Source organism: Xyrauchen texanus, chromosome 7, assembly GCF_025860055.1.
Source record: "Xyrauchen texanus isolate HMW12.3.18 chromosome 7, RBS_HiC_50CHRs, whole genome shotgun sequence".
Lineage (NCBI taxonomy): Eukaryota > Metazoa > Chordata > Actinopteri > Cypriniformes > Catostomidae > Xyrauchen > Xyrauchen texanus.
The window spans coordinates 24,040,819-24,051,403 of NC_068282.1; the positions used below are offsets into that span (position 1 = coordinate 24,040,819).

A 10,585-nucleotide genomic window follows, 5' to 3' on the forward strand; every position below is an offset into this window, starting at 1 on the left:
TGGCTCAGAAATGCACCATTTTCTTGTAGGGTTATCAGTCATCTGCGAACACGATTATTAGGACAGCCAACAATTCATTTATCAGTCATATCTGCCGGGGCTTTCCCTGTCATTGGACTCTGTCCTGTGGGCTATAGCAAGGACACCTCATTGATTTTGGCCGTCTGCCTTCTCCCCACTCAAATTAATTGGGGCTTGATTTAGCAGTATATAGTTGATGTTATTGAAATGCAATGGTGTCCTCATGATCACCAGGCAGCAATCTTTTGAAGGTAGGGAGAGGGAAACCACAACAACAGCCCGTGTCACATGATGCTGTTGCCGTGTCGTTGGGATGTTGGTGTTCGTGCAGATGGTGTATGGGAAGGGGGGTGTTTGGATGTCACAAAAAAAAGACAAAAAGTGTCTCCTTCTCTCCTTTCCCCCGCTCTCTTTCCCACATCCCTCCAAAGTAAAAATAGCACATGGCTTCATATGATGTGGTTATTATGGCAGCTTCATGCATTATGGGAATTAAATAAAAAAGGTTCACTGGTTGAAAACTCGAATGGAGTAGAGAGAACTCAGGCTCATCAAAAGCTCTCCCCATCCTTCTCATGTCGCTTTTGTAGCATTATGACTGCTTAGCGGACATAAAAGGGCTTAATGTTTTATTCTATTAGGAATCCCTCAAAGATGAGGGTTGATGAATCATTCACAATAAGGTGAGGGCATCCTTAGACCTCCGTTATATGTGTTTTTCTCACTCTTTCTTTCCCTGCATAACAAAGCAGGGGGCTCCCCCCTCCTCTCCCATCTCTCTGTCAAATCATATGTGCTGTGTGAAGCGTGTTGCTGGGGCTGACAGACTAGAGAATGGGGGAGATATGAGAAAGGGAGGGAGGCTAGCAGAAAGAGAGAGAGAAAGATGATGAGAGAACTAGAATGTACTGCAGTATTGGAGCGGCGCTAATCCAACAGAGGAAGACCCCCCTCCAGCCAGATGAGCATCCCAGTGTTTTTTCCCTTATCCCTCCCTCCCTTTCGCTCCGCTGCTTTAGCTTCTCCATAATTCATTGGCATTTCCAGACCCTCTGCTTTAGTTCCAGCTCTGGCCGCACTCCGGATCCTCAAGCCTATGAAGGGTGCTCCCATTCAGGCTAGCGTCCACTCTCGGCCCCCTCCTATCCGCAGCCATGGAGAGTATACGCTTGAGCAATTTAGCTAAGAGCCGCCACAGCGACAATGACTGCTTGTGTCTGCTCCTCAGCTATTAATCCATACCAAGCACAGGAGTAGAGGAGAGAAGAGGGGATTTTTCGTTTTCCCAACTAGAAGAATCCCTTTCGTCTGCCTCTCTCTGGCTGTTTCCCTTTGTGGTATAGGAGTGCGCTGTTGTGGATTTCGGGAGATTAAATACGATCCAAAATGCCTGAGGCCAATTACCTTCTCTCTGTATCCTGGGGTTACATTAAGGTGTGTATGGTGGCTTATAAGCTGTTTTTGTTTGTTTAGTGGCTCATGGTTTTGGTGTGCGGTCTGATGGTGGTCTGGAAAGACAGTGAGGAGGAATACCTACTGCACGTCTTTCTGTGTGGTTTCCTGTGTTGGAATGTCTAGATCTGAGCACTGTTTTTGGCTCTTTGTTTCACATGAATCTGTTTTAATTTGGTTGAGATGTTGATTTGGTTGGCAAAAGCACAGCTTTATTGGTTGCCTTTGTGATTTATCCTTTTATTCTATTAAAGCCGAAGATGTGGCGCAGGATATGGCTGCCATTTATTACTTATTTAATTATATATGCATTTGTTTATTTATTTCTCGCCAACATTGCATCTTTCTGGAACCACAAAATTGCTTGTGGTACATATTATACATTCTGTATAATCTTTACATTGTTTAAAAAAATATATTTGCAATATACAAATATGATTTCTCAACCATTGTCTACCTTTTTAGTCTTTTTCTCTACGCATCTGCATTTTATACTGGATGATTATCGGTATGAGATATTTAAGACAAGATATTAAGATATGCAATATTTATAAGACATTTATTTAATATATTTAAACAATGAAACACCTATAACATGCCAATGCATGTACATACATAATAAATGTTAACAGTGTTTTTTGCAGTGCATAGTAGAGTGGTAACCCTAATAAATACTCTTTAGGTTAAACCTGTTTGCGGGTTTTTGACTAATGTATCTCCCTCTCTGTCTTTTCCAGTTCAAAAGAATGTTGAACAGGGAGCTGACCCATCTCTCGGAGATGAGCAGATCTGGCAACCAGGTGTCGGAGTTCATCTCCAACACTTTCCTAGGTAATCACGAATACTTTCACTCTTACATGAACTTGAACATATACACACAGCTATTGCTCAACATTGGCTATACACAAGCTATTGTGGAGCGAATTTGGGCAGTGTCATTTTCAGAACTGAACTGACAGATGTTGAAGACTAGAGATAAGCAAAAGAGAAAAGACAGTAGATGAAACAGAAAAGAGAAGGAAATTAGATAAATACATTTTCTGTGAAAGGAGGAAACCAATTGTGCATTAAAAGACCAGGCACACAGTATAAAGTCTTGTTTTGTTTGTGGAATATCGTGAGATGGCACCTGACTCATTTTTGCACAGTGGAGAGAGATCCCCAATGCAGCAGTTGGAGAAGAGGGAGGGCAGGGTGGAATAGAGAGAAGAGTTAGAGGGGAGGGAGACTGTGGGGGATGGGATCCTGCTGTACAGCAATGCTGACGGTGGAACCCCCCAGCTCTGAACATACAGGCAAGAGAACCTGTGACTCATCAAGCTTCTGTGCTCTTATGAAGATGCTATCACATGCTCTGTGCTGACACACAAATACATACGCACACACTCGATTCACACCTTTTCGCTGTCGCATTGTGCTATTAAACGCAGTTGGTATAAAAAAAACTCATTTTGAACTAAACTCAACAAAAACTGAACAAAAAATAATTAGTCTTGTTTTCCAGTTAAAATATCTAAACATTCTTAAAATGAGATACATTTACTTGAGAAGAAAGAAATTTGTTAAATATTAAGACTTATTTATTTTTTTCCTCCAAAGGTTTTGTTTTGACCTAAACAAATGTGAGAAAAATAACCTTTATTTCAGATATATATTTTCTGAAAAATAAGTTGTAATATATTTTGCAATTTTGCTTCTCAAAATGTATCTTATTTTAAGAAATGTTGCATGTTTTTACCATAAACAAAACCCCAAAATATAGATTAAGCAAAATATTTATGCAGTGTGAAAATGAATGAGATTTGAAATATAATGATTATAAAGATTTTCGTACATTTCTGTGGAAAAAATTTACACACAGTAAGTAATTTGACAGTAAGGATTTGCCATCTGCATTGCAGGATTATATAGGCCTTAAATTGGTTTGATTTTTTCTGAGATTTTGTGTTAAAACTGCGTCATGTGTGACTTTTCTATTTATGCCTCTCTGATTTCACTGTTCTCTGCCTGTCTTCATCAAAACAAGCAAGTAGAGCAGATAAAGCGAGATAAAATCTGTCCCAAACATAATGTCTCTTTACCTTTCACTTTCTGTCATTCATATCTTGTATCTGCACACACAGCCTGCACATGTGGCTTGCCTTTGGTTGTTTGGTTTTGGAGATGAGAAGGGTGACATGTGACAATGAATCCTGAGAGCATAAGAGGAGTAAGGAAAATAGCTGTGATAGATATTTGTGTGAAAACAAGCAAATTGGCTGTAATGAGCACAGCTAATGTTTCACAAGGATCTGATAGGAGGCATTTTTTCTTGATCAGCTGCATCTTTACCACAACAAGAATGATTAAAGAGAAACAAGGGCTCCCTCATCTCCTTCCCTTTCCACGTGAACAGGCTATCATCTTAATGGGATTTCCTCACATGTCTTGTAGTCATCAGAGATGATAGAAACCCATCTGAATGACTGCTGTGGTGAATACGGCACTGGTTATTGTTTAACAGAGGCACATGAGTGAAGAGGATAATGACTATAATGAATTAATCAATCCTCATATTTCACCTCTTCTCATTTTCAAGACAACAGAGGCTATTACCAGGCATTATCACACTCTTTCAGCAAGAGAGAACACCTTTATCTGAGTAACTGAGTAAGCCTTGTGGGGCTGAGAGCTGACTTTGTGCTAAATCGTGGCTTGAAAAATGGAAATAAGAATACTGTTAACTCATAACCCTCTGGCTAGGAACAATAAATTCCTCAACAGTAATAATTTGTTTTCATAAAGCTTTATGAATAAGGCATTCACTGCACAAATTATTTTCTTAATACGTGTGTCTTAATTTCCATTAAAAATATCTAAATATTTTTAAAACAAGATACATTTACAACTTAAAAGATAATACGTCTTGTTTTCAGAAAATTCATCAAGTAATACATTAAGTTTATTTTACTTACATCATTGGAATTTTTTTTATTTTTCACTACATTTTGTTAGATTTATGCTTAAAATAAAAAGTAACTTTATCCAAGATATTTTATTTGAAAACGAGTCTTAATATCTGATGCAATTTGGCTTCCCAAATAAATGTATTTTGTTTAAATGATGTTTGGATATTTTTATTGGAAAAAAAGTAAAAAATTTGAGATTATTTTTCTTAAATTGATTTCAGTCTCAAGATATGCCTTTGCTGTGCTGCCATTAAGATTGTTTGTCAAGTGATATCGTCGGAAGGTTGACCTTTGGAGATGCCAAAGGTCGACCCCATGTCTGAGGCACAGACATGGGGTCCCCTGCAGTAGTTTGTTGACAGGTCTGTCAAAGTGAAAATGGAGAGTGGAAGAGGAGGAGAAGGAAAGGAGGGGCGAGCCCCGCGTGAAAAGCACATTTACACTGCCGATGTGAGCTATTCAGCTGTAACGCTGCAGCTGGGCCAATGGTGACTACTTGCGTCACTAAGGGAAACTCGATACGCGGCCACCGGTTTTCCAACAATAGGCTTTTGTTTGGGCATGTATGTGTCTCGTCTGTGTGAAAACTACAATGAAGAGATTTAGCACTCTGGAATGTGATCTGGCAACAAATGACACTCTCAGCTTAGTACGCATGATATGGGTAGAAAGACAAAGATTTGACAAACATCTCAATTTCATGGCGTTAAGTTGTCAGGTTCCGTTACCAATTAGTTTTCTCACATTTTGTGCTATATGATTAATAGGAAATCAACCAGAGTCGTTCTAATCTGTTGGGTTCTGCTGTTCCTCACAGACAAACAGAATGATGTTGAGATTCCCTCACCTACACCAAAAGGCCGGGAGAAGAAGAAAAAGCAGTTGATGACTCAGATCAGTGGTGTGAAGAAGGTCTCCCACGGGCCCGGCCTCAACTGCAGCACTGCTCGCTTTGGCGTCAAAACCGACAAAGAGGATCTACTGTCAAAGGTAGGGAGAAGTCTGGCGGCTACTCGTTATTTGACATGCTGTTCAATTCTGAGAATTGCTGGTGAACTCATTCCCTTTCATCTGTTTCAGGAATTAGAAGACCTGAACAAATGGGGTCTGAACATCTTTACTGTTTCAGAGTATTCAAACAATCGGCCTCTCACCTGCATTATGTATGCGATCTTCCAGGTAAGTCCTTCCTCCAGATTTTCTTTTAGAAAATAGTCTACAACTTACTGAATTTTGCAATGATTAATTTGCCTTATCAATGCACTACTTCTGTCTTTAATAGGAACGAGACTTACTTAAGACGTTTAAGATCCCAGCTGATGCATTTGTGACATATATGTTGACTCTGGAGGATCACTACCACCAAGACGTTGCTTATCACAACAGTCTCCATGCTGCTGATGTGGCCCAGTCAACCCACATTCTGCTGTCCACACCTGCATTAGATGTAAGAACACTTCTTTGCAAGTTTGCATGAGTAGCCATCATGTTTAAAGTAACTTTTTTTTACATGGAAGGACTATTTCTTTCAAGCTATTCAAAATTTTTCCTTTCCTAAACAGGCTGTCTTCACTGATCTTGAGATCCTGGCTGCTATTTTTGCTGCAGCCATCCATGATGTGGACCATCCAGGTGTTTCTAACCAGTTTCTCATCAATACAAGTGAGTTTCCAACACTGCAGAGATCCCATACTATAACTCTACTCTGAAGATAGTTTTTATGGAGGAACATTGCAGGATTGATTGCAATCTATGCATTTCTTTCAGATTCTGAGCTAGCACTCATGTATAATGATGAGTCGGTTTTGGAGAACCACCACTTAGCCGTGGGCTTCAAACTGCTCCAGGAGGATAACTGTGACATCTTCCAGAACCTCACCAAGAAACAGAGGCAATCACTCCGAAAGATGGTCATTGACATGGTGAGATTCTTCAGTCTGTACTAAAGCCTTCTACACTGTAAAACGTTGTAACATGCAATTGTTACCATAAGGATCGGTTTGATCTAACCCATAAAAAGATTTTTGTTGGTGTAACCAATGTGTTCAGGTTGTTACAGACATGTTATATAATGTTATTTGACTTGAAACCACATTTGTATTTTTATATGCTTAAATTTGTCCTTTTTTCAGGTACTGGCTACAGACATGTCTAAGCACATGAGCTTATTGGCTGATCTAAAGACGATGGTAGAGACAAAGAAAGTAACCAGCTCAGGAGTGCTGCTTTTGGACAATTACACAGATAGGATACAGGTACAGGTCATCCTACCCCTTAATTACTCTTAATTAAACTAATTAGAGTTCAGGGTGTCCAAGCCAGATTGGATCATTAGGAAACTGGCCCACTCTGACCCTTTGTCTTTGATTGTAATTTAATGATGTCATCTCCAACTTGCTCCTTTGTTTTCTACACTTAGTGTACTGTACCCAATTTGAGATGATTAAGATAATAAAAGATAATTAAAAGATTGTGAGAAATTGGGATTGGCCAACTGTGTCCAGAACAATTAGATGCTTAGCCTTAATTAGGTTTACATGGCTGAAAAACTGAATTGAGATGTTTTTGCAGGTTCTAAGGAACATGGTTCACTGTGCTGACCTGAGCAATCCTACCAAGTCTCTGGAGCTGTACCGCCAATGGACCGACCGCATCATGGATGAGTTCTTTCACCAGGGCGACAGAGAGAGGGAACGTGGCATGGAGATCAGCCCCATGTGTGACAAACACACAGCGTCAGTGGAGAAATCACAGGTTAGGTACCAGTCTAAAATGTAACAGTTTACCTTGAAGACTATAGAATCTGTTTTGAATATTGTATTTAATACGTTTCTATCTCCTTAGGTGGGTTTTATTGACTACATCGTTCACCCGCTGTGGGAGACCTGGGCTGACTTGGTGCATCCAGATGCCCAGGATATCCTGGACACACTGGAGGATAATCGGAACTGGTACCAGAGTATGATTCCTCAGAGCCCTTCCCCACCCTTCTACCAGCCTGACAAGGAGGGCAACGGTGGTGGATCAGGGCCCGACAAGTTCCAGTTTGAGCTCACGTTAGAGGAGGAGGACTCGGAGGGCACGGAAAAAGACGAACAGAGCCAGGAAGATGAGGAAGAGGAGGCAGAATATAAAGAAAGAGCAGACGAAATGGAATCATCCACCACACACATTCAGATAGTTACTGAAGACGCCTCACCGGTCGACACATAGGACCTTTACGTCCATCACTAGGTGGTAGCTGTTTTTCCCCTTGCGAGACAAGCAATCTTGCAATTGATGCTTTTTTTTTTTATAAAAAAAAGCCCACATGGGGTGCTTTTTTAGGCCCTCTTGGGAGGAGGATGTCTTGCCCTCCTTGCACTTACGTTTGGAGATGGTTTGGTAGGAGCTCTCAGGAAATAAATGCTGCAGACATTTTGGACCTGATAGATTGACAGGCGACTTTGATAAACATGAAAGATTGGGGCCAACATTGACAGTTTGTTTGTCTGTTTACCAGGCGTTGAGGAGTAGACACTACTGAGAGGATTTGTCTGTTTTTTGTACCAACACAGACTTTTTGTAAAGCTATGGGTGTGTTATGAGTTTAAACATGAACTACTGAAGAACAAGTATTTGTAAAGAAAGAGAAATTGTTTACTTTTCTGTACCATTTGTCTAAAGACTTTGTGCCTTTTTACTATTGTCTTTTTAATAATCTTTTATTTATTGAACACGTTTTAGTATAACTGTGTGTTGATATGTTTTTCATTTTCTAAAGCAAACCAGGCAGAACATGCAGAATTGTTTTATATTGAAGCTTGAGAGAGAACTTAGTGTCTTCCTTTGTTTGGCAATATAACGTAATAATCCAAACATCTGACAAATGATCAGAAAAATAAGAGATGTATATTCTGATGAAACAGGCACTTTCTCTTTATTCAATATAGTTTTGTCAGACTTTTTAACTATGAGCACAAACTCTGCTTCTTTTAGAAAAATAACAGTACATCAAACGTATCATCCACATTAGGGTTTGTTAGGTAATTACATTATTGACAATTGTTGCACAATAAGCTTTAAATGGCCTCAAATGTTAAGACCCTGACTTCCATTTATTTAGTTTCATATTTATATTATTTTAAAAAAAAGACAAAATCCATGAACATGTTAATCAAATCACAAGGGGTCTCGTAATTTACTAAAATCGCAGGGGAAGCCAAAGCTATTTATTAACGTAAATATTAAGTTGCTTCCAAGTCGTCTTCCTTACTTCAACAATACCCATTTTCATTCCTCCCATATCACAATCATACCTCCCCAACATGAGAACAGATTAAATACAATCCAAATTAGCTTTTTAACCCTTGACACTTATTAAACAGATCCGTACAAGCACATTTGACTTGCAAATCTAAACACAAAATCTTCCTTCTACCATTTTATGATTGGGTCACTTTAAACACAGGGTTAAAGAAGAAAACAAATCATGGCCATAAATAGATTTTCTTCCCCTCTCGTAGAACAGGATTCTCTTTTGAAATTATCCAGATCTGATAGTGAGATCTTGCGAAGGGAATCTGCCTGTATCTGCTTCAGTTCTAAAAATGTAAAGATATGAAAATGTACAGTCTTGTCTCTCTGTGGTCACACACAATAACTTTTACTAGTACTGCAACAATTATCCTCAACAGATTTCAACATGCCAGTTTAGTAATGAATTTCATGACATTGTCATTTTTACAGTATGTCTCATACAATTTTCACTCTTAATGTTTGTGTGAAGTCCATGCTTTGAGGTACTTTAACTACCTTATGCTCAAAGTCTTACCAGTGGAAACAGTTAACGGCCAAAGTAGCATGCAAAAGTATGTTTGTGCGCAAATATGTACATGTCTACACAAACTGTGTTTGTTTGTGTGTGTGTGTGTGTGTGTGTGTGTGTGTGTGTGTGTGTGTGTGTGTGTGTGTATGAGTGTCTCTGCTCAATCACCAGCCCAAGCTTTTCACGACTCCTTCCATTCACGTTGTTTATATGTGCTCAAATCAGTCCTCTACTGTTTATAACAGTGTATTTATTAATGTTAACTGTACATAAGAAATAATGGTTCTTTGTAAATTAATTAATTTATATGCACTTGCATTACCAAACATTGGTGGTGTTTCTTGTGTAGTGGGCTCTTCGACTGAGTCTGTTTTATTTAGTAATATTGTTTATGTTTTAATATAAATAAATATATTATATATACTATGTATGAATATATTGCACAATTTTCAACAGCCCAGAACAGTAGCCTATGAGACACACAACCCATTGGTAACGGGGAGAGCCTGTAGATAAGACATAAATGCATACTGTAGACATCTGTCAGGTATTAGAAGCTTTGTGTATCACTGTTTGGTGTAACAAGTCAATATCTCACAAGATTCTCCACAAAATGTGGCCCTCCAATATATACTGTACAACGTTTTGAATGGAGATTGCTAAAATGGCTCCGAAGTTTTACACAAGGCCTGTGAATACACATATTCTGTGTTAAATTCACAGGAGAGGAATTGGTCACAAACATGACAACCTCTGAACAACAATGTGAAATTGATATAATTACGACAATGTGATCTTCTGTAATTATTTGTGCTAATGTGAACTATTTTTCTGACCTTGTTAGCAGTTTTGAAATTCAAATTGTCAGTATAACTTTGTTAATATATGTTTGAGATCTTTTGGTCCAATTTGTGTCCAAAAGGATTCAACAGAATTAGTGCTATCTGCATGAGGGATGAGTTTTTATCGTCTGTTAATCCCACATTGTTGCAGGTGAATATTCAATGTTTCACACAATGTATGGTAATAATATTGTATATTGTGTTCAATAAAATCTGATGCTACTTTTCTATGAAGTGATTAAAGACAAAGCATGAATATATTCCATTTGTCATTGTCTTCTTCATTGCTTTGGGGAATTATTAGATTGTTATTAATTATTAGAATTCAATTCAAATTCTCAAATATTGCTTGCTCAGATTGTATATTTAATGTAGAATTTTATCAAGCTGAATGATCAAAAACAATATAAATCAATGTTTAAATTTTTTTCAATTTTTACCCTACCAGTTCATCATATTAACAAGTAAATCTTTCATAAAAGAAAACATTATTTTATTCAAATAGCATGATCAAT

The 10,585-nt window shown here is 38.4% G+C and overlaps 1 protein-coding gene across 5 annotated transcripts in view; it reads left to right on the plus strand.

The window, feature by feature from the left end:
* Window positions 1-10,320, plus strand: part of LOC127646716 (cAMP-specific 3',5'-cyclic phosphodiesterase 4B-like) — a 278,575-nt gene extending 268,255 nt beyond the window's left edge. For 4 of the 5 annotated variants that reach the window (XM_052130547.1, XM_052130548.1, XM_052130549.1 and 1 more), the window contains 9 exons: window positions 2,211-2,304; window positions 5,239-5,411; window positions 5,502-5,600; window positions 5,704-5,868; window positions 5,984-6,083; window positions 6,189-6,343; window positions 6,554-6,676; window positions 6,993-7,175; window positions 7,266-10,320. In XM_052130547.1, the coding sequence (XP_051986507.1) occupies window positions 2,211-2,304; window positions 5,239-5,411; window positions 5,502-5,600; window positions 5,704-5,868; window positions 5,984-6,083; window positions 6,189-6,343; window positions 6,554-6,676; window positions 6,993-7,175; window positions 7,266-7,634 (1,461 nt within the window). In that variant the 3' untranslated portion in view covers window positions 7,635-10,320. Of the gene's footprint in view, window positions 1-927; window positions 1,456-2,210; window positions 2,305-5,238; window positions 5,412-5,501; window positions 5,601-5,703; window positions 5,869-5,983; window positions 6,084-6,188; window positions 6,344-6,553; window positions 6,677-6,992; window positions 7,176-7,265 lie in introns of those variants that run through there. The other variant, XM_052130551.1, reaches the window with a different exon arrangement.
* The last annotated feature ends 265 nt before the right edge of the window (window positions 10,321-10,585 follow it).